The sequence below is a fragment of the Cardiocondyla obscurior genome, linkage group LG11, assembly GCF_019399895.1.
Source record: "Cardiocondyla obscurior isolate alpha-2009 linkage group LG11, Cobs3.1, whole genome shotgun sequence".
Classification (NCBI taxonomy): Eukaryota; Metazoa; Arthropoda; class Insecta; order Hymenoptera; family Formicidae; genus Cardiocondyla; species Cardiocondyla obscurior.
In genome coordinates this window covers 4,797,799-4,821,639 of record NC_091874.1, presented here as the reverse complement: position 1 = coordinate 4,821,639, position 23,841 = coordinate 4,797,799, and the positions used below count along the sequence as shown (strand labels likewise).

Here is a 23,841-nt window from a genome sequence, read left to right as displayed (position 1 = left end):
AACGTAGCACAGATTTTCCGGCGCTACGGAGCGCAGTTTAACACGGTAAAGTAAATATGAGACATTCCATTTTTTATGTAATAAATTTATTGTAATAACTCAATTACGTTTACATAAATCGCAACCGAATGTTTATTTAAATAACACAATTTGCTACGATTGAAAGAGGATCTAGACGCATTAATATATTATTATCGCTTTCTGCAAAACTTCGACGCTTTCGATGGAAATAAAAATATACTCGGCTTTAATAAATCGAGAAATTTTTTTCCCTTGTGATTTTAATAAATCGAGAAAGTGGAGTCGAACCGTCGTGAAAAAACGAAAGGACTCGTTCTGCTCCCTCGCGTGATTTATTAAATCCACGCAGTTTTACTTTTCTCGGGTTGTAAAAATTTGAAAGAGAAAAATGATAATAATGAATATTATGTAGCTTTCACTTTTTCGTTTAGAGGGAAAATTTAAATTTTTAGATTATTAGTGTTAATCATTCAGGTATTTTTTGGTGGGTAGCAACGGAGCCTCCCCGTAATCAGCTTAAACTAGTCTTGAATGCCGTCTACGTGAAACCGGATCTGCGATTCGTCGGGAAAAAGTTTTCGATCCGTTCTTTTCACGTGCGGAGGTTTTTAGAGGTTGGATGCTCCTGGGAAATCGGAAAGATATCGAGAGTAAGACCGAGTAAACAAGCTACTATTGAATGACGGCCGGGAGAAATTAGCGAAGTTGCGCGAAGATTTAAATAAAGCATCTGCGAGAAAAATGAAGGGACACGAACTTTCGTCCCCCGCCGTACCCGTCGATCTCTTCTCGCCGGAAAATTTTCTCTTTTCTTCTCTCTTTTTTTTTCTTTGTTTTTTTTTTTAATAAAAAAACGAAGAAATAAATCTTAGAACTTTCTTAATGGAAAAGTGAAAAAAGGATTAGAAGGGCCGAGGTAACGTTAAAGAGATCCGAGTACGCACAGGCCGCTTGATGCGGCCTGAGAAGCTTATTCTTTGCGTAGTTCGTGAAACTTTTTTTAAACTTTAGTAGGTGCGAAATGTCGCTTGTATTTATTTTACTTTCTTGAAAGAAGAGCGCATAAAATTCGTAGGGTATAAATTATTACTATATAGTTTTTGTCTTTACGCAATCTAAATAATTAATCGTTAAGAAATAAAGAAAAGAGATACAATTGCGTCAGATCATTAATAGCCGGATGCACTTTAAGTGTCACGTTCGAAACAAAGTGGACATATTAGATTGTTCACATATCGAACGAGCAGAGTTGGCGTAACTTCATTCTTAATTTAGAGAACGGGACACAAAGAGCGTGACAATTTCGCCGTCATTTCTTTCCCTTCCGTAACAAAAAAAAAAAAAGAAAAAAGAAAAAAATCGAACACTTGAAAGAGACGAGGTTCCGTGAGGGTGAATAGCCGGATATCGAAATCAAATCAACGCGGGGTAGACAAGACGCGAGGGCGAGCACGTACAAAACGATGGCTTCGAGAAAAGTAAGAAAGAGCATCATACGACAGTCCTGCAAGTCGTACATACGCGGAAGGATAACTTCGTGACGACGAGAGGCTCGAATTGCATTATAAGCCCTCGGTTCCGAATTCGCCGTTGCTCGCTTGCCCTCCTAATGATAGTTGGCCTCGCGCGGAATTTCGCTCTTCGCTTCCTTCCACCCATTGCGTCTCACCCGCTCCGCATCTGGACCAATTATGCGAATGGCGGTGTACGTGGGGATTTCGATTCATCGCGATAGCTCGTGCGCCTCCGATATGAGCGATTTTACCTGGGGAATCCAGAAATTGGAGAAATTAACGCGACCCAATCTCGTTGAATGCTAACTCTTGAGGCGGAAACTTCGGCTGACGTTTGTAATTGAAATCTCCAGCAGCTCGCAATCTCTCCCGTGTTTATGATCTCGTATGTACAAATTAACGATTGGAATACATTCCTTTTTAGAAGACGCTCGTCGTGCTTCCGTCTTTTTGTTGGGAATTACAATTTAACGCGTCTTCCGATTCTCAACCGACGTTTCCCGTGTCGAGAGAATTTCGCATTCCCTTCGGCTTGCGATTAATGGGAGCTGCGCGAACGTCTTTTCGGTGGAAAAAGTTTCCGCATCGAGCTCAGCTTCACCGGGATCATCGGCGAAATTAACAGAGATTGAAGTTTTCGAAGTGAGTCCTCTTCGCCGCGCGTCCGTGCCGTAACCACCGTTCGCAATTTTTCGCTAAATTTGTCTCGACTATTTCGACTAGTCGCTGAATCTCTTCCCCTCTCCCTTGGCCACCATGATTTCTAAGATAAATCTGGAAATTTTCTTGGCGTGCGAATCAACGCTCTTTGTTAGAAAAGTAGAGTCCCTCCATTCGAGTCTAACTGCACGAGCGAGTTCAAGTAGAACAGTATAAAATTATAACTCCCTGAAATGCACTTTGATATTTAAGGCGACCTTTTACAATCCGCCTAAGCTTTTTGTTTTTTTTTTTCTATAAAAAATATTACATTATGTTACATTAAATTATTTACAATTTTTATGCGAGGGAGCTTTAAATAATTTCCAGAGATAAGAATTAGAAAGTCTCGGAGGCGTCAGATTTTCGCGGCACGAGCGGCGAAGAAATTTAATCGTTATCTTAAATTACATCGAGCACAAAGTTCAGATAAGAGAGCCTTTTAATTTAATCTGTAGGAATAGGACGTGTTGCGTTAGAGGCACTAGGCTTCTCGATAGCACGGGAAAAAAATTAGTGTCACAACGAGAGCGACGAATTTTCGGGCCGGAGCGGTTCGCTATCCACGATCGGCGTTGTAAAGGGGACGTCGGTTTCGATCGGTAACTTTGTAAAGGTAATCTACCGGGGTTTTAGTGCCGTGTAATAAAATCGTCGCGGACCGTTCCGTTTCGTGCGCGGCGGCGCAATTTCGCACCGAATGATTCCCTCGGAGGAGAGAGGATACCGCGACGAACTCCCCGTTCGTTAATGCAGCTCGCAACCGGAACGTAAAACCCAAAGTACGATCGTCCGTCCATGGACGATTGCGAAACCATCGAGCGTCGAATATGTTTGCAAGCGATTACGCACGAGATTTTTTCTTCTTTTTTTTCCCTTCCCCCGGATCGTTTTCAGATTTATCCGCGTATTGCACGCGTGAACGATACGGATTGACCGAGATTTTGCAAAAAAATAAAAAATAAAAAATATTAAAAAAAAATTTACGCGATTGTCTTCCGCCTGGACATTTATAGATTTTATCTGGCTGACGTATAAAAACATTGCATGCGGTTAAAATTGATGTACGATACATTCTTCGTTATATCCTGGATCTGACGTCACGATCTAATTTAATTAAATTAAAATTGATTCAGTAATGAAGTGTAGACGTAGTTCACGCATTTTATATGATATTTTAAATACTCGCTTCTTTAAATATTAATAATAATTCATATATATAATACATTTAGACATACATTATATTAATTTCTTTTAATTAATTAAGTAAACTGCGAATGACTGACCTAATGGATCGAATACCGCGACGTATGCGTTTGTTAATTACGTATGCGCTATACGTTAACAATTGATTAACATTCGATTTAATATTCGACGTGTAATTTATTTTATAACGCGTTAAATTGGGTAGTAATAATAGACGCAAGGCGCGAGCAGCGTCGAAGATGCAGGTGCCGAACGCGAGCGATAGTCATTCCTCTTTTTTTTTCGTCTCTGGCGGTCCGGCGTTCGAGCAGCTGAAGCGCAGGCAGGAGACGCGTGATTTTCGTAGCGTAGGTTCGGGACTCAACGGCTGTAGGCGCGGGGAGCGCGGAGAGCGGGGACGGTACGGGTTAGCGACCGCTGGCCCGTTCCCTCTCCATTCCGTCTCCGGCCGTCTAGCAGCTCATTTGCACGGAAGACGTCGCAGGTAACACGTTACGTACAGTAGCTGTAGGCGCGGGATGAGGAGAGCGAGGAGTGGGGGTAGAGCGCCCTAGGCGGCCCGTTCTCCCTTCCATTCTGTTTCCGACGCTCGAGTGATACGCACGTAAGAAACGCTCCGTCGTAACGAGAGAATCAGTGGACTCGAAGATGGAATTCGGCGTTAATTATTCTTTTCCTCGTCATCCCTTTATACGCATAGAGCAATCACGATCATCTGTTTTTCCTTTACAGTAAGATATATCCTCATTTATGTGTATATTAATTTACTTTTCCGGAGTAATCATGTAGCAAATATAATATTCAGTATGTAATATTCTTTTTGTAATATGTTACTGGTGCGTAACAAGCGAGTTAAAGTACAGAGGATAAATCACGCGAGCGGCTCGGTGTTTGTTTATCGGCGCTGGAATGCAAGGTCGGTCGGCCGGCGTTCGAGCGCCGAGCACGCGGTCGTAGAATAATACGCGTCGAAATCGTTGCATGTAACCTTGTGTTAGATATCTTAACATTGTAATTTTGCTAACCAGATAAACCTTTTTATGTTTCAGATGGAGACTGAGAGGAGGATCAACCCGACATTCCAAACATTCTGAGAGGAGGAGGAGGCCTCGGAAAGGCTTCTTGCATCAGCGGAGCCAACCCATGGTGAGAATCAATTTATTTTAACTTTAATAACTGCTTGCTTTGCAATAATAAATAACTTTCTTTTTATTTATTTCATTGGAAAAATAATTAAAAGCGCAAATATATTTTTTTAACTATGAAAACTATTTTCAGAATATGTCTATAATTTATTTTTCTTATTTTTATGTTACAGGATTATGAAAGCTGTAGTACTCCGCCACAGCGCAGCAGTCAGTGAGTCCAAATAATTTCTTTATTAATATTTTGGGAGGGAACATCATTTGGGAGGGAAAAATTTTCTTGCGATAAAAAAAAAACTCTATAATATAATAATTTAATACATAACGCGAATCGGACGGAATATTAATAAATAAAATATTAATTTAAAAAAGACTCGCGTAATTCACCCATAGGATGTGCAGCAATTAATACCATTTCTTACAGCTTGCTACATCAAGAAAGAATTAACGCACCGCCGTAATTAATAAGATACGAACCGCGGTCGGTTCGTCGGGTCGTTTTCAGGATTGCCGAAAGTAATCGGACGGGTTTTGCTAATTGATTTTTATAAACGCGAGTTCCGTATAATTACGCGCGAACGTGAATACTTAATTCTCGTAATAATTAAACCGGGCGCGTTCGCGAGTGACTTGTGCGCGGAAGGATGGCTCGACACGTCCCAGCTGAGAGGAAGTGCAGGCCCGGGAAAAGGCATCCTGCATCGGCGAAGCAACTTTAGGTAACTATTAATTTTTCTTTAGATAAAATTGTAATATTTTTTTTTTTTTTATTAAATAAAACTTTTTTATTTATTTTATTAAACGATCAATCTCTCTACATTATTATTTTATTTTATGTTACAGTCACCGGCAGTATCTTCAACTTCGCTGATGCTCATGCAGTCCGGTGAGTAAGAAAAACTTTTTTTCGCGGCATTTTATCGATATGGGGTTAAATATTCCACATGCAAATATTTCAAATAATAATAAAAAATATATATAATAAAAAAATGTCGTATAAGTTTTTAAATAAAATATATAATTAGATTCGTCGGAAAAACTTTTTTTTGTTTATCTCGATATAAAGTCAACGTCGTATAAAAAATTAAATAGCGTTACCGTATCCGGGTTAAATTCTTCTCTCGCTCGAAAAAGAATGCTAAACTGATGGCAGTTAAGTAGACACCAAAGAATATTCCGCTCCGCAATCTAGTCGCATTACACGTTGGAAGTATAATTAATTTTACGTGAGAATTATTTTACGAGATCTCTGAAAAATGTTATTACGCCCCGCCTGGCTGCGACGCAGCTTCTTGGAGATCGTACGAAAACATCTCGTTCCTAGCGAAATATGTAGAGCACGATGTGCCCGACGGCGACGTTATACTTTAGTCGCGGATAAGACTTTAATTAAACGAAAGGTAATTTGCTTAAGTGAGTGCTGCGCTTTTCAAGGCGCGCACACGTCCCGGCTGGGACAAATACTGTCGCGCGGTTTCTTTGCAGCCTGCGATGGCGCGTGCGAGGCACGGTAATAAAATGAAAATTTTATTCCATTTACACGTTCCTTTTCTCCCTATTGTTTCATTTCTGCGTAAGAATATTCATGAAGGACTTTACTTCGTGGCTTCGCGCTTCTGCGATTAAAGAATAATGTTCTAACGCACCAAGACGCTTATTCGATTCAATCCGATAAAAAAAAAAAAAAACCTAGCCATTATTATACAGGTAGAACTCTCCGATAATTAATTTCACTATCATTTCTGTAATTAAAAAAAAATATAAACATTAAAATAAATTTATAATACTTTTGACTCCTAAGACGTTTAATAAAAATTGCAAGAAAATAACATATTTATTCGACTGAAAATCTTCTTCGATTATTGCCAAGTGAATCTTTTCTATCGGTGAAATGCCCGAGTTTTCTGCGAGCCCCGTCAGCAACGGCGGGAGAAAGTAAGCAATATTTTGCATGTAACGGCAGGCGGAGGAAAGTAAGCAATACATTCCGCATGAATATATTTTGTTGACTGACCGCAACGATACGTCAGGTTGGAGTTTCAACCGATGCGAACGCCCCGAGGCGCTCCTGATATCGGAAGTATTTCGAGTACTTGGGGGATATTGGATACCGAAAAGGTAGATGTATACAGCGTCTCGAATTACAAGTAGCTTCGGGATTTCGAGGCGCATCCCGATGCTTTCCGTATGCATTACTATTGAAATACCGCGGGAAATGTGCGTTCGTCGCACATGCGTGTACGTTTGGCGTTTAATACACCCGTCTTCACCGCGTAACTGATATGACTAAAATTACTCGATAATTAAGCAGTTCATTAACGGTCGGCAATACATTCGTAAATTGCAACGCTCGCGGAGCTCTCGCGTCGGTGAAAAATATCAAATATCGTTATTGAAATAATTAGTTATAGCTTGCATTTAGCAGAAAATTTCAAACGAATTGTTTATGAATAATTAATGCACACTCGATTCTTCGTCGCATGTAATTAAACAAATTTTTCTCTTTACTTTTTGCTATAATTTTATTTTAAAAAATTAATAAATAAATAAAAATAAAACTGTAAAATTCTCTCTCATATTTCGTTGTAAAATAATTAAAATAAGAAGCGCAGAAAGAGAAATTCGAATGCTATGTAGTACTCATAGAGTTAAACGTTCCTCGTGGTAATCGAGACGCACAATGCATCGGGAAGATGTATTATGCGGAAATGCCTGGCAAAGTGCCACGCGGGCACGAGGGTGGCAGGGAGAATTAGAAATGCTGTCATGTCGGGGATGGCACTGGCGACGACGATGACGGCTGCGGCGACAATCGAGATGCCGCGGTAGCATTTCAATTCGATCGGACGTATGCTTGACTGATCGGTTACGCGTCGATCTGAAAATGAGCAGAAAAGCGCTGCCGATAATCCATATTCGATTTGGTAAAAATAAAATGCGCCGGTTGGTAGAAAATATTTTCGCGAGCGATCTTGGACTTTTTCGCAAAATTGAACGTTCGTGCATGCGTACACAAGTGTCCCCGGACGTGTCATCGTCGTTGACCGGGCTTTCAAAGAGGACATTGAGTTCGTTGAGTCCTTGCACAGGGAAATGTCCATCCGCGCTATTCGTTTAGACGCCATTGAAAAACTTTGCAGTCCTTCTCCGCGACGCGTAACCGAAAGAGCGACGACCCGTCGGGGACAAAATCAAGAGGAGTTGAATAAAATCGGAACGCGGTAAACTAAATCGACGACTATGTCATTTCGCCGTCTCCGTATATGCGCTTTTGTGAAAAACACAAGTTCTTCGAACAAAAAGAGCGGGGAAGGCGGAAAAAGTATAATGTTAAATGGTTTCATCGCGCCCCTCGACTTTTATCCATTTCATTCCATTACGTGCGAACGTTCTCGCGTAACATTAGCAATTTTCCTCCGAAAATCGTTGATGCTTCACCCGCGTCTTGTTGCGGTCGTTGTGTCTAACGTGAGACGCCGTTACTCCGATTATCCTGCGCGATCTCGCGCACGCCTCTGCGGTTAATCCTCGCGGAGCAACGCCGCGGGTTCTTGTATTCCGCGGTAAGCCGGCTCGTCTACGCGCGGTATACGATTAATCTGCTTTAAAGTAGGGAGATAAATCAAGAAGGCGAGATAAATGGGTGTCGCTGGCCGAGGGAAGTAATAAAAATTACCTAGGAAAAGAGTAGATGCGCGCGCGCGATTTCAGCCAGGTCTCGATTAAAACTTTTTCCGCGGAGAACAACGTCGAATAAATACCGTTTCCGACGTATATTCAACCGCGCGGGATAGTCGTCGATGGTATATGCGACCGCGGCGCAAAAATAATTAAAATAATTCGCTTTTCCGTTAAAGGTGATTTTTCTCTCCGTCTCAATTCCCGCTTCTCCGGGGCGAGCGCAACTTCCCGTCCCCGTTTCTCCCCCATGTCTGCCCCCGTTGTTCTCTCATTAAACGCGTCATTATAATAATAGCTGCAATTTCCGTTCGTAATGGCTGAAAATCTCGTGTCCCTTGGAAATAGAAATTTCATGGATTGGCATACGGGCTGTCAGAATGAACCTATCGGACCTTGAATGAGTTCACGTAGATTGAAAATGGCCAGGGGAAAGATTATAATACCATAGAGTGGAATGGGGAATAATTACTGCGCTTAAGGCATTGCTATTACTTCGTTACGTTGCATAATAACAGCACTTTCAGTTTCAAAAATTAATTTCCTCGTTGAAACGTATTCCTTCCCCCGTTTGTTTCGATTTTCGAATTGAGGATTTCTAAAATATTCTCCGAAGAGCTCTCTGAAATGGAAAGACGGAAGGAAAATAGCGGCAGGGACAAAATAAAAAAACAATTGCTACAATTGTAATAATTATTGAACTTCTCGTTCAAATGTAGATTTTCACGAACGCTAATTTCTGTAAATTAATTTTCCGCTGACTACATATTTTTCACGTATGTAAAAAATAAACGTTAAATTGTTAGAACGTGAAATATGACAGAAGTAATAAACATAATTATATTTGTTCTTGAAAGCCGCAGGTACGCGTACCACAAAACGTGTTTATTACGTGATTTAATTATCGTAGCTCGGTCGTTAAAAAAAAAAAACACCCGCTTTATTAAAAAACGATCGAACGTTGAACATTCGGGAAGGGGAAAAAAGAGTAATATTTGTCGGAGAGAATCAGTATGAATCATCGGGCGACTGCTTTATCGCGTAACGCAAAATCCCATTAGCCGTGAGGTCTGATCCGCGCGCGTTCTGTGGCGTTAACTCTCGCATTTACATATGCGGTGCAGGAAGCGTGGCGAACGAAAGACGTCCAGCGAAACGGACGTGCAGTAAATTACGACGAAACCTGAAACAAGAAGTCCGCGCGATAAATTAATTAGCCGAAGAAATTAGTGGGCATTCATCAGCTTGTTTGACGAATCTCTCCTTTCAAAGCGAGACCCTTTGAACGCCATCGAAGGCTTGAGATAAATATTCCGATCAAACGCGGGCGTTTGCTCGCAAATCGCAAAATTGAAAGTACCTTTATAACGCAATAATAATTATCTAAAATATTTTTTATGCGCCAATTGCGGAGTTATTGTAATTTTTTATTAATAATAACAATTTTTAATACGAAGAAATGAAAACGATCGTGACAATAACTCCGTGTGGCTAGTATTAATACCATATGAACACCGCAATTCGCACATATCGCAACTATCTAGTTGTACAACTTTGACAATCGTTTGTGGTTCGGACTTCAGTTTATGGAGTACATAACACGCGATAGATTGTAACGCTGCGTGGACATTAGCAGTATCAAAATGCGAATTCTGTAACGCGTCGTCAGCACTGATAAAATTGATTCACCAAACCGCGTAATAACGGGCTTCACAAAATCGCGTTATTTTTTTTTTTTTCTTTTAATTTGCGAAAATTTCTAAACAAAAACTCGCCGAGCAAGGCAATTTTTTTCCGTGGACAATCAATGGAGTCAATTGAACAAGTGAATTTATCTTTTCGATAACGTAAGAATTAAAGCGGCAATTACAAACGGCATTATTATTCAAGGCGCGGCCGCCGCTCTACGGGATCAGTGATGCGGGATCTGTAGTGGTGTTTGTTACACGAAGTGCAGGCGAATTGCGGAAAACCTATTACGGTTTCGACCCGATAGTATACATACGTACTTGGTAGTCGTGAGCCGAGAGTTCTCAAATTGTAGTAGATAGCAATAGTGCTTACAATTAGTAGAGTCATTTGCCAATTATGTGATTTTAATAGACTATAATGTCTTCTCATTTTCATCCGCGTTACATATATTATGTCACTTAGAACAATTGCACAGAGAAAGACGCTTCTTCTTAGCACGCAATATATAATAGAACAATATAATACGCGCAGCTTTACCGAAAAGACAAATTAACTATTAACTAATCGGAACATTTAGCAGTAAACAAAATTGTTCTTCCTTGGTAATTTCCGTCTTTGGTATATTTTTAATTAACGTCAATGGACGCAATTGGCAACCGCTCGTCCAATTTGGAGCAATCAATCGCACGCGACACTTGTAATGAATTCACAATAAGTTCATCGATCAGAGGGTAACCGAAAGCGCGCGGGTCCATATAATCCGGATTAATCCGAATTTACGGGAGCTAAATGCGGTGGTTATGGTTTACCGAACGTCGTAACCGAAATTCAATTTAATTATGTCGCGTGCCTCGTAAGAAATTGCGCGTGCGATGCAATCATTTTGCCAAAGGCTCGAGATTACCCGAGACTGCGAGCTTTTTCATCTGCTCGTCACGAATAATGCCGCGATTAAATACGCGAAATGCGAATCACTTTGTTGCCGGCGAGTGTAAGAACTCGAGTTAATTATAAACGTGCAAGTAATTTCTTCGGAAGCACGCGGACATAATCGCATCGAGTTTTCGTGCCGTCGTTAATAACCAACCTTTATATACTTCTTGTAACGTGGTAACGACAATGGGAACAACTGTTTTAACAACACCCCATCGCGTCCTATCTTTTCTGCAAATTATTAAGACTCATTGTTAACTGTGTCGAAAAAAAAAAAAAAAAATCGGATCACGCGTTGAATCGTCATTCCCGCGCGAATCACATTTATTATTTGCATTTCCTATCCGCGCGGATATCTCGCGAGTTCCGCGCATTTATCGCAGCCGAGATGATCGATACTGAAATCATATGAAACGAAGCGAGCGACGCATTTAAAATCCGTTCGACGTCCGAAACGAGTCGCTGGATCAATAGCGATCGGGGATCGTGTTTGTAAGAACGGAACTTTTTGCGCGAGCGGGTACACTGAGCGAAAATCTGTCGATTCGCTCTGCCGACATCGAGTAATAAAAGAATTTTGCCCCGTGAAACGCAAACCGCTTCGTTTGGTGAAGTAATTAACTTTCGCGTTGATAAAAATTATCAACTACGTCAAAAGTTGATCGAAAAGTTGATGCGATTCCACCAGGGGATGGATATCTGCGTCGCTTATCACGTGCGTCAAAAAATTCAATTACCACGCAACGCAAAATAAAGCCGCAATTTCCGTAATAATCAACAACAGCGAAAGAATAATAATAAACATTGCAATTTCGACATGTTACGATGTACAGGTGCTATATCATAAAAAATCACGTAAAAAAATTTTTTTATACGACAAACGTGGCGAGAAAACAACGATTTTTCATTGTTAGGGCAGCGAGATCCGTTGCATTCTAATTTATTATATTCATATGGTTATTAGCTGTCTAATTATTTTTCGTCAATACGCACGCGGCGGCGATAGGAAATGCAACGAGAATTTAAACGCGATGACGACAGTGATATCGCTTCGGTCAAGAATCGATCGCGTTTGACAAAGGAAAAATCGTCGCTGCGATAATAACAATCACGCGTGATTTTCCTGTCATCCCGCACGTCCGTCGCATCTAATTACTTTGACATGTGCGCGAACTGTCAGTGAGCCCCGCGCGTTTGCATTCAGAGCGCACCTTATAACCGTTCGAACAAATTTGCGAATTATTCAGCGTGGTATAGCCCGCCCCCGCTTCTCAATTTCCATGTAATTGACATTTCATGCTGATTCCCTTGAGCAGCGGTCGGCGCTTTTACGCAAAAATCATTAAACGCGAGTACATTTGCGTTCCGCGCGCAAATCTGCACGGTGTAATGAATAACGGCGGGAGGGAAAAGCAATTTTCGATAGCGATGCAAAACGATCCGAAACTTACGTTTGTATTTTATGAAATTCCAATTCCAAACATTCATAAAGAGTAGAACGGTTATTTTATCTGCGACAGCAACGGTTTTTAACTGCAAATTGAAGATTTTTTTTTTATTTGCGGCAGGTGTTACGTTTGAATAAGCGTTAGATTTTGCGATAAATATGAAAATGCGTTGAATAAAATATAGATCAGTGTGCGCTGCACGTGAAGACAGATCACATTTTGTAGCATACAGAGGGTCAGATCGTAAGGGTTGCGCGCAAGTTGATTTCTTCACGTATAATTCTTGTCGAACTAATAAATAAATCGGCAAAAAGAACGCACACTACTTTGATTAAATTGCAGTTAATACTAGCTCTTTTAAAAGCCTCGCTGCACGTAAGTTCACCTCGCGGCCTGCGATAAAAAGAAGCGAATGTAATTTTATTGCGATTTTAGTGCGAAACGATTGACGCCAATCGAACGCCATCGCGATCCTATAAAACATTCAGCACGCGACATAAGTCGCGCAATAAAAATTCTCATGCGATTGAAGGCGTAAATACGAGAGCTTTAACGAGTGCACATAATTCCCTGTCCAACTACAGACGAGCCGAACGTAAAAACGGATTATCTTCTTTTTACAAATGGGGCCGGGCTTCAATCGAATGCGCACGTGCATCTAAGAGCGCTCTGTATTTCTGGAAAATTGCTCGCGCGTTAAATCTCTGCAAATCGGCGATTCGCAATCAGGAACGCCCAAAAATACTCTAATACGACGATACATCAGCCGTTTAAATTTCTAATCCAACGTTTAATTCATTTGTCCGGGCAGTAAAAATATTCAGTTTTCTTCAAACGCAATTATGAAGTCTATTAGTTTCTAGAAAAAATATTATCCTTCGCGGCTAAAACTGGCCGGGAACTATTGAGGCGGAGAACGGCCATTGTAGTTGGACTACAAGTTGCATACAGGTTTAATCAAATACTAACTACGCTCGGATGGAGTAAAACGGTTTGTTATTATATCTCCGGTATCCGAACTCGCGCCTAACAAAGACGTCGGCGTATTAGTTATACTTGCATTAATGTAAAACACGCATTGCATTGTTCGGTCAGTGCTCGTTGAAATACGTTTGTTGAACGATTTGGCGATATCGTAAATTTCCGATCGCCCTCGCGCACATTCGCGTAATATATTCAAGATAGAACATACCAAAAACTCCACGGGTATCCCTGCAATTTCATTACGTAATTAAATCACTCCGATTTTGTAATGCGTACAAAATATCCGAGAGAAAAGTAGAAATACATTCTCGAAACATATTTCGCATATATTTATCGCTCATATTGGCACTTTAATTCCGGCCTTAAAAAAAAAAAAATAATACATTTTGGTGATATATTTCGCCGTGTATATCACTTGCCGTCAATATTTCATCGTCACTCGCGCTCCCGTTGTCGCGCATTATCATCGATCTTGATATGTTAATCAGTGGAACTGCCCGCGCGATCGTTATTCGAGATCATCCGCTTTAAACGCCGGCAAAGTGGTATTTCGAAACTTCGCTGATAGAAAGAATCTCGTGTTTTTTTTTCTTTTTTTTCGGATCTACGGTAAGAGACATGAAATAATCACGAGCCGGCAAGAGTTCGTTATAGAAAATCATCTATCTACGCATACAGTATGTACCGCGGGATGCAATTCGAAGGGAGGGAACGAACGGAAATCCTTCGGGAATTTAGCTCGATGAAAAGACCGGCGGTTGTTGAAAAGACGGGTGGACGGCCGAACGAGTCGAACCTTGGCGAGGAATTGAATTACGTTTCGCTAGAACCGGCATAACAAAAGGAAGATAATGGCCGGCAGTAAAATGGTACGTCGAGCTTGGCTGATACCAGCGACGGTCTTGCCTGCAAATTACAGGAGTATCATACTGATCCCTCGCTCGTTTATTTCGTCTATTTCTCTTTACGACACTTTACGTCGATCGGTTCGATAAGAAACTCTGTAGTTGAGGAGGGAAAAAAAAAATATATATATAAGTCCCGAAACAGTTACGTCAAACTGCGAAAAATTGATTACAAAAATTATTAAGACAAAGAACAGCGCAATGGAATTTTTTCCTTTGTAGCTTAATTGATTAGTATTTCTCCAGTCACGCAGTTAACGAAAATCGAGAATGATCGAGAGTTTCTTGCAATAGACTGTAATTTAAGTTCGATTTCCTGCGAGACTGCTGTAGAAACGCCTTTTAAACGGCCCGCACGTTCTGCCTTTCATCTTCGCGAGGCTCCTCTCGCTGGATATTACGCTCTTTTTTGTACGCCCGGCCAGAAAACGCGATGCCGCCGGCGATATCGGGCAATTTTTATACGTCGCCTGGCGATCATAAGGCGAACGGAAAAACAGCAGGATGGACAATAAGTCGACAATATGCCTCGCGTGTACGATTCATGCATAATTCATTAAATCACTCGTTTTTTTCGAGGCGAAATAAAAATCCCCGGTGATTTTGATAATTATATATGCGCACAATTAAAATTAAATTTATAATAAAAAAAAAATGCGATAAAACACAACGTATTAATGTCAGTATTTAAAACTCATTACGTTGAATTCATTATTTTTTATTCACTTTCTGGTTTTCAATATGAAAGTAAAAATACAGCAAAAATAAAATTTAAGTTTGTCTTTGAATACGCGAACTCGCGGTAATAGACTGCAATCGATTATGGGCGTTAAAACTGTTTTACGAAAAACTCTGCGGTCGTCTCGTTTCGATTTAATGTTTAAACAATTACTTCCGGTCAAAAGGTGTACGCTTTAATATTTTAATTTCCTGCGGGCAGGCGTGCGAGTAGATGAAGTCGTCGGTAAAGGGATATGTCGTGCGTGAAAGGGTTAATGCACTGCGATAAACAAACGGTCGGGTGAGCAAAACCCCGGGATAAGTGATCGACGTGGATATAGGGATTATCTTGTCGCGTGGATCAGTTATGGCATTTCCGGTGAACTTACCATTGATCACGTGCACGTTGACACTCGCTCTCTCCGCCACGGTAGGAACGCAACTGTAGTTTCCGGAGTCACTGAGCTTCGCATGCGTGATCCTCAATCTGTTGCGCAAAAAAGATTAATACAGTTTTATCACTGCGGTTCATCGTCGCACTTGGAACATGTATATACATTACAAGCCGTATCTGATTTGTGTATCTGTCGCTAAGTCGGTCACGGTAAATGCAATATAGATGTAACGTTTGAAAGTTTCCAGGTAAAAATCGCGCGTCGGTTCTAATAATAAAAGTGCGCCGTCTTCGAAGAAAGCGACATTTTAGCGCGGCGAGAAAAACGCCACTTGTGTACGAGGCTATGCCGTTTTCGGACACGTATTGTATTACGTAAACCAATTTGCATATTATTGTATTAGTAATGAATGGTGCTGAATATTTAGGTAACCAGGTAAAGGTTCGCTTTTTATTCACCCCCTTCTTTTCGGTTAAACAGCCTAACTGCGACACGGTTAATTAAAAATGTGAGTTAAATTGAAATCGGGGAGTACTAATCTTAATCAAAGGGGAAAGGATACAATGGAAAGAGGAGTGACGTATACGGAGTCAGAAAATTACTACTCGGTCGTTAGGGATGCCATATATGGAAGTAGCTCTTTGAAGCTCGCTCTGTGAAGGATTTTCCTTCGTCTCGCGTGTAGTATCAAAGAAAAGCCATTTTCCGTGACACAAAAATATAAAATTTTCCGGAAAATTACATATGTAACGTAAAAAATACAAAGCAAAAATTAATATATTATTTTACACGCATGAGATATTTTACTAAAAAACAAACAATTTGTAATTAACTAAAAGTATATATATTTCCGCATATAAATTCTACTTTACAAAATATCGTGAAATACAAAATATTTCATATTATTTTTAATAAAACAAAATGTATTTCCAAAGAGATTAATACGCATAATGCTCTCAAGCCGCTATCTTCATTTCATAATGTGCTTATCGTGAAATAATTTTGTGCGAAATATTTAAAAATGTTTATAAAATTTTCAACGGAATCGCTATCGCGCCACGTCTGCGTTCTACGTAAACGTTTTGATATCGCGTATGTTAGCAGTTTAATTTCATCACACTAGTATAATATGCAGGATCGTATAAAATAACTAACGGCACAACTAACAACATAGTATCGTCAATTTAGCGATAATTATCCATGACATTATTAGCGAAACGGTCCAATTACTTGTTCCTCCTCTTTCCACATCGCATCGCGTATATTTCTCCCGAAGATATTTCCGAATGCACGCGAATTTTATCACGTTTCAGGATTTCGAAATACAATCTCGAGGTATTTCGATATTGTTAATTGGACTGTTAACTGCACATATAAATACGAGATGAAGTAAATGCGTAAAAATTTCGTATTATGAGAGTACGTTCGAGATAATAGGTACCTGATAACTGAATTATGCAATGATATATTATAATTTCTATTATTTTATCACATCGCCGTGTCTGCGTAGATATAATTAGTTTTTGCGGCTGTGTAGAATCGTGCGTTTTTTTCTTCTTTTTTTTTTCCCACACGAATCTATATCCGACCGAACTTTTATCAACTTCGATAGTAATAATCGAGGAGAATGGAGAGAGCAAAATATTTTCTTTTTCATTCTTTTTCCGTTTTGTTTGTTAGACACTTGTTACCGTTATGCAGTAAATTAAATTGATTGGATCGATAGAAACCGAAGCGGGTTCGAATTTTCATGGCGTATCGCGTGTCGGAAGGCTTTTGCGAGTGCGATGAGAATGCAGTTCCTCAAATATGAATGTTGAATCGGTTTAGTACGCAAAAGACAGAGAGAAAATTGTGCAATTGGAAACCCGACGTAGAGATGCACTAAAATTAAACCTGTAGGCGCCGCGCTAATCACGAGAGGGGAAGGTAAGCTCATAATTACTAGGGAAATGCTACAGAGAAAGTTAATCGGTTGTCGGCCAATTTAACGGTAAACTGGCTAGAAAAACGAATACGGTTCGAATAACTCCATCGCATAAAGAAAGAATTCTTCCGATTGTTTGTTAATCAACAAAAAAAAAAAAAAAAAAATTGAACTGCTCGAAAGTTTTTATCGTTGTAAGTTCGGTAATTATCTTTGTTAAATTTTCAATTTAAACACAGAGGAGAAAGTTACCGAGACTTAACTTAACACATCTTTCTCGACCGCGAGGAGAAAGGATACAGATTAAGATTCGTGAAAAGTTTTAATTGTGTCTTCAATACGGATTGTTGATTACAAATATTAATAGTTGCTGCCTTTCGTTAATTATCGCTTTTAGAAGAGAGGCGATACGTGGTCGTGTCCGGACTACGTGTATAAGATATACGTGGACAATAGGGATATCCGTTACACGACATAATATAACATCGCGTGAAGAAGTTGCGCGGTTCCCAACAGATTATCGATTACTCATTTACTTGCCGCGTTTCAGTAGTTAGGCTCATTGCGCAGCGTCGTGATGCATCACGCTCGTGGGACCAATAACCGCCGCTTAAGGTTACGGTAACGCTGTCCCGCACGCAGTTACCGCATTTCCGTGAACCGAGTGTACCGCGAAATAATTATCGCGATGCCGGACGACGAGGCATAACAACGAGCCCGGTGGAGTCCGGTGGATAATGAAAACGTTACAGCATCGCCGTACTAAGCTCTTCTCGACGACGGCGAACCGACCGCTCTCTCGGGTAGTAGGGAAGGTAATCTCGATACGACGGAATGAAACGATATCTGGTTACACAGTAATATTATCGAAGGAACAGGAGTGATTTATGGGCGCGAAAGTTCCAGGATTGAAAATCAAGCAGATTAGCAGATGCGAGATCGCTTTAACGTGAAATTCGAATACCTTTATGTAAACGATGTTCACCAACTCGGAAATACGTAGGAATGTTAATACGGGATAATTTCAGTATGATTTCTCCGACATTTCTAGAATGATAATTTAAACTCGACTAGAAGTAATTTTTTTTATACATAAAAAAAATTTAAGAGAAAACTTTTTGCTTAAATTAAATAATTAGCAAGTGTATGGGTGGGTCTAAAAATATATTAAGAATTATGTCACTTGAACGATACGACGACGACGATGTCGTGAGAACATTTATCTAGAGATACTTCCAAACCGCTTCGTTGGGATCATCCCTGAAAACGGACGTGTGTGTGACGGATTCCGTCGGGCGGAAGTCGCGCGGACAGACAGCTGCGACGACAATTAATTCGCTTCTTGGGCCGCGGCCCCGTAAATTTGCGGACGCGGCGGTGTAACGGCATCGTCGTGACAATCGTCAATCACGTCCAAAAACGGACGCGCGACATCGCGCGGCGGGACACAACGGCGACGGCGATGCAATATTCGGGCCGACACAAGCGACCTGGCTGAACAGCCAGGTCGTCCGAAATGCGGAGCATGTCCGATGCGTCTTCACGGTGCGCGGGCCACGTGACAAAGGACCTTGTTGTCTAGGATCCTGCCCGAGACAATTAGAATAATCAGACGTCAAATGACGCCGCGGGCTGCGTTTAGATATCCACCGTCTCCCCCGAACGAGTTCCCCTAACAATTTTTATCTCAGACGTCAAAAAAAAAAAAAAAAAGTAGAAATCATTAATAATCGTAGAATATATAAAATATATTATATTTAAATAAATTTGGGCCATTAAAATATTTTATTAAAAATAAATTAACGTTTGTAACGAGCACGTAAATAAATTAGAAACTTTAACGAATAGTAAAAAGTTCTTGTCACGACTTCCTTATCGGCGAATAGTTTGCGAGAGGTATGCGTATCGCGCGTTTTTAAGGCGGCCTAGGGGCGCGGATATCAAGAAATAAATTAATTTGAACGTGGGATCAGTTTTTCAAAGAGCCGCGACGACGTGTAGGACCGGCGGGACAACCAGCCGGGGAACGCCATTATTTCTCATTATTTCCCCTGGGCGCGGGAGGGGATAAGCGGAGGACCATTTATTTATTTCGCCGGCAGCTCGAAAAAGATATGGTTACACCGCGCGCGATGAAATATTGTACACGCGACGGACGGTTCGATGAAAGTATCGTCGAGAGGAAAAAAAAAAAAAAAAAAACTTACGGATATATTCTGGCGAAGAACAACTGAAATCCAATCACGCTGGACGAATATTTTCTACGCTTGATAGAAGCCGCAAAGAATGCAAATAGTTGAACACGATTAATATTACATTTTAATACCTGATGACATTTTTCAGCTCGCCAGCTGATTTTAGCGAGGCGCGTTGAACCCTTCGCTAAACAATTTTACAAAATTTGCGGCATGCGCGTATCGCGGACGCGTTGTAAAATCCGTGTTTTTAAAACGCGCCGCGGCGTCGCTGTGACAAAAATTGAAATATTTAAACTACGTTAAAATGCGGCGACCGCAAATATATGGCGCGCGTGATCCTTATTTTTTATTTATCCGGCGTTACTCGTCCGACTGGTGCCCGGTGTAAAAAATTAAATAGCACTTCGTACAATAATATCACGCGGGTGTACGCGTTTATGAGATTTCCCCGCGCGGAAGCGATGACTCTGAATGTGCGACGAGCGTGACGAGCTCTTTTTTTCCTCTCCATTCTGCTCATAGTGCGTAAACGAGTTTCGCGTTAACTAAGTTTTTGATATTTAAAGTATAAATCACGGTACACGCGCGTTGCCGCGAGAGAGACTGACTGTTGCGAGCGAACGAGATTTATTTGACGGAAACGATTGGCCTATCGGCCAAATTTTATTCCCTTTTTTTTATACGCTGCACATGAAATCAATTTAGTTAATAATTATTTTCGAAAACGTTTCCAATTTAAATCTAATTATTTGAAAAATAAACGACTTAATCATGTAATCTTGCCTCGACGTGAGGGCGTCGCTCCATTCCGTCTCGACGGTTATGCGGGGCTCCGCTTCGACGTCGTTTTCTGATCGTGGTGATGTCACCACCGCCTGATTTCCTCGGTACCAAGCCACCGTTCCGAGATCGTGGGGACCTTGCGACATGAGACACGTCAGCGTCAGTAGACTTCCGGTCTTCACGTAGATATCCGCCGTACCGAGTATTCTGGCTCGCGCCTCTGTAACAGAAAATGATTTTCGGTTAAAGAACGATGTCGTTCCGGAAGGGTTACTTAAATATCGATTGGTAATACGTTCGGGAAGATTCGCAAACTTCGGGAGCACCACGTGCTCCCCCCTCGTGCACGCGCTCGATTAGGTATCATCGCACCTGCTACCCCTCACGATAAGCGCGCGATTATCTGCCGCGAGGGAGATTTTGCATAACAAAGTGCGAGCGTAATTCTACGGGACACGGGGATACGCGGGCGCATAAACCGGTGGCATGCGGGAAAAATAAATCGGCGAGAGACAGTTTTAATCATCGGGTATTCGTTTACGCGAGTTTACACGTGTTGCGTCGAGCTGCTCGATAAAGCTATATCGCGATGTAATAAAAGGTGCGTGATTAAGTTGAAAAAAATTGATGGCGAGCCGCAGATACGGTGTTATTGCTGGTGCAGCGGTGCCCGATTAAAAGCGTCGATAATTGATAAAACGCGATCGATTACTTACGAGCGGTTTTGCAATAGCTGATAGTGCCCGCGACGAGAGGTACATTTATATTCCTTTAGGAATATTTATATCAAGTTTATGTATATTCATAATCACGAAATAACCGACGTTTCGTTTCCTCGCAAGCAGGCTATGCATCTCGGCGACATTTCAGTCGTATTTTTCTCCTCTTATCGCTCTCATCTCTTGCCATATTTTAGTATCGTAAACTTGCGTCGCGCTTAAATCTCCCACTTTACATTTATAATAAATCGCATTCTTCAACGGCGATCAAATCGTATCGTCAGGGTATTGTTTGCATAAGTAGGTGCTTTAAAAAATGACAATAGTGCACCCTGACGACGTTCGATCGATAAGTCATACGGCGCGACTGTCCACCTTTCATCCAGGAAAATTCTTCTCGTCACGGTTAGCCGTTCGAGTTTTATATCACGTTGCGATGACCGGGCGCATTCTCGCTGAGCTGTCATCCCGAGTCATAGAAGCGCGTCTCGATTCTATCGCGGCAGGCAAAATGGATGTGTCGAATTTGAAGAAGACGCGTAGCCCGACCCTGCGAAGCGATAAAAGGGGCATTCAAAGCCAAACCGTCATCTTCGCGAAAAGAGCGACCGACTTTCGCACCGTCCTTACGACATTACCAAGTTTGAAATGCCATATGAGCGACCGAATTAAATAATTTCGCATCTCTAAAAATTTAGAAATGCATCGCGCGCAGCACAGCTAATTAAATTGCAATACAACATATAATTGATTCATTAATTATTTAATAAATTTCAACCGATTAAAGTCTGTTTGTACATATGATGTTTTACTGAGGTAAAGATTTGACTAAATAGTAAAATTATTTTAAACTTTTATTTCAAGTTATTGTTTTATTTAAAGAAAAAGAAAAAAAAATAAAAAAAAAATAAAATTGCTGATTTGATACGAATGTGAGAAAAATTTGCCAGCTATCAGAAACTTCTTCGAACGCTCACCGTCAAGGAAGTTCTTGCAGTATTGCCTTATTCCGGTTGCTAGACATCACCGGTGCCATATCACGCGGGTGTCGTTGACGTTTCAAATACGCCGCCAAGACTAGAAAATCCTCGTGACCTCTTTTTGATATCGACATAGTCGAGAAGAAAAAATTGCACCGCCTTCTCGTTTCTTTTCGTTTCTTTCCGTTATGAACTAAGCTTATTTTTTTCCCCCTTAAATGAGATTGTGCGAATAAAAAAATATTTCACCGTATAATTTTAATATTTAACCGGGATTAACGTATCAAGAACATACAGCTTTTATTTCTTTTATTGAAAAATATTTATTTTAATAAGCGCGTTAAATAATAAATTAATAAATTAAATTCCATATTTCTAACTAGAATATAACTTTTACATTTTATCGTGTAAGTTATGTTTAAACTGGCAACCCTTTTCACGTGATGTCGCTATCTTACCGAAAATCTTTTGTAAGGGTCCGATGATGTCCGGCCAAGTTTTACTAAAAGATCGCCGTTTATGATGCAAAAGATGCGCTGACCGTATTCCGGCAGGTCGTTTTTTTTCCGCCTCGAAAGGCCATCAGCTTTACATTACGCTGTATTGGAGATTAGTTTCTTTGTGACCCGGCGGCGCATCTATCTCTCGTTTCCTACTGTCTCCTACGTGGTGTTTACGCTGTTTTAGATCGATAGTTTACGATGGCATTCTATAGGGAGCAAGGAAGAGACGATTGTGCTTCTTTAAAGTATTTTTTTGCATGCAGTATGCAAAACTTGAACTTACAGATAATTCATCGTCGTTTCACGAGTAATATAAATCGATTTTCAATTTTCTCTTTCTTATTAGAAGAGACGGTATATAACAGCGATGTGTAGTAGAGAAATTTTACTTTATTGATTAATTGGCGAACTTTCAAAGAATACCCCTTTGATCTACTTTGCTTTTTTAATCGACTGTTAACCCCGCTCTCGGGGAAAGATAATTTTAATAGAAATCGAGAAAAGTACGATTGCTAATGCGTGTCTAATTGTATTCGCGTTACAACTGTCAGATACATAAACACAGCTGGTCGGCGCTAATGGAAGTTCAACGTGGCAAATAATCGATTCCAGTTTGCGGAACATTACGATGATGTAGATTACACGAATAATTCTCAGTTCAGTTACGTATCAACGTCGGCCGGCGTACTTGCCAGGATAATTACTTCGACCAACTTATGCTCACGTTCACAACAATAACAGCGCTGAATTAATCGCGCGCTTGTACGGAAGAGAAGCAATAATTGCGTTTGCGATCAGATAATTTGCAACCCTATGCTATTTTATTTTATAAAGGAAAGGCTATCGAAGGAAAATCTATTACAATAAGTAATAAAATATTCTTCCAAGTTGGGAGGGAATCAAATTCGTCTTGAAGCGAAATAAGAAAACAATTAATCGCGTTTCACGAGCCATGTCTTCGATAAGAGTCACTTTAAACGTGCTGCTGCTTTTACGGTCTATTGTTGCTAAACTTTGTTAACAGAATTTTCAGTATAACTAACATTATTACATAGATATATTCAACTGCGCGCGTCTTTGTTCAAGATTACGCGTTTCACGATCTCCGTCGTAGCTTTGTCTCCGGGTTGTTCATGCACGTGCTTACTATTCACTAGTAAGGAGAAATTGTGTCGGGTCTGAGTGTCAGTACAGTAATAGAGAACAGATTCCAATTTACAGCGCGTAGGAACAAGGAGCCCTTGGATGCGGCTAATCCGATGTACGGAACGGCGTACACGGATGTATTAGCCGTTTAAGCTGCTTAACGTCAAAGTGACTCGAGATGCCTTCAAGTAAGTAAGTTCAAGTGGGTGTAACTTGTTTTATCATATGACACGTGTTATCCAGAC

The 23,841-nt window shown here is 40.6% G+C and overlaps 1 protein-coding gene and 1 long non-coding RNA gene across 5 annotated transcripts in view; one reads left to right on the top strand and one right to left on the bottom strand.

Annotated features, from left to right (window-relative positions):
• The window catches only part of LOC139106555 (uncharacterized), a 49,921-nt gene extending 43,592 nt beyond the window's left edge, over positions 1-6,329 (top strand). Inside the window, exons 4-5 of one of the 2 annotated variants that reach the window (XR_011546384.1) lie at positions 4,490-5,304; positions 5,429-6,329. This is a non-coding gene — a long non-coding RNA (uncharacterized lncRNA). Of the gene's footprint in view, positions 1-4,489; positions 5,305-5,428 lie in introns of those variants that run through there. The other variant, XR_011546385.1, reaches the window with a different exon arrangement.
• The window catches only part of Dpr1 (defective proboscis extension response 1), a 251,820-nt gene that overhangs the window by 14,994 nt on the left and 212,985 nt on the right, over positions 1-23,841 (bottom strand). For 2 of the 3 annotated variants that reach the window (XM_070663424.1, XM_070663422.1), the window contains 2 exons: positions 20,249-20,468; positions 8,364-15,432 (listed from right to left, as the gene is read on the bottom strand). In XM_070663424.1, the coding sequence (XP_070519525.1) occupies positions 15,114-15,432; positions 20,249-20,468 (539 nt within the window). In that variant the 3' untranslated portion in view covers positions 8,364-15,113. Of the gene's footprint in view, positions 1-8,363; positions 15,433-20,248; positions 20,469-23,841 lie in introns of those variants that run through there. The other variant, XM_070663423.1, reaches the window with a different exon arrangement.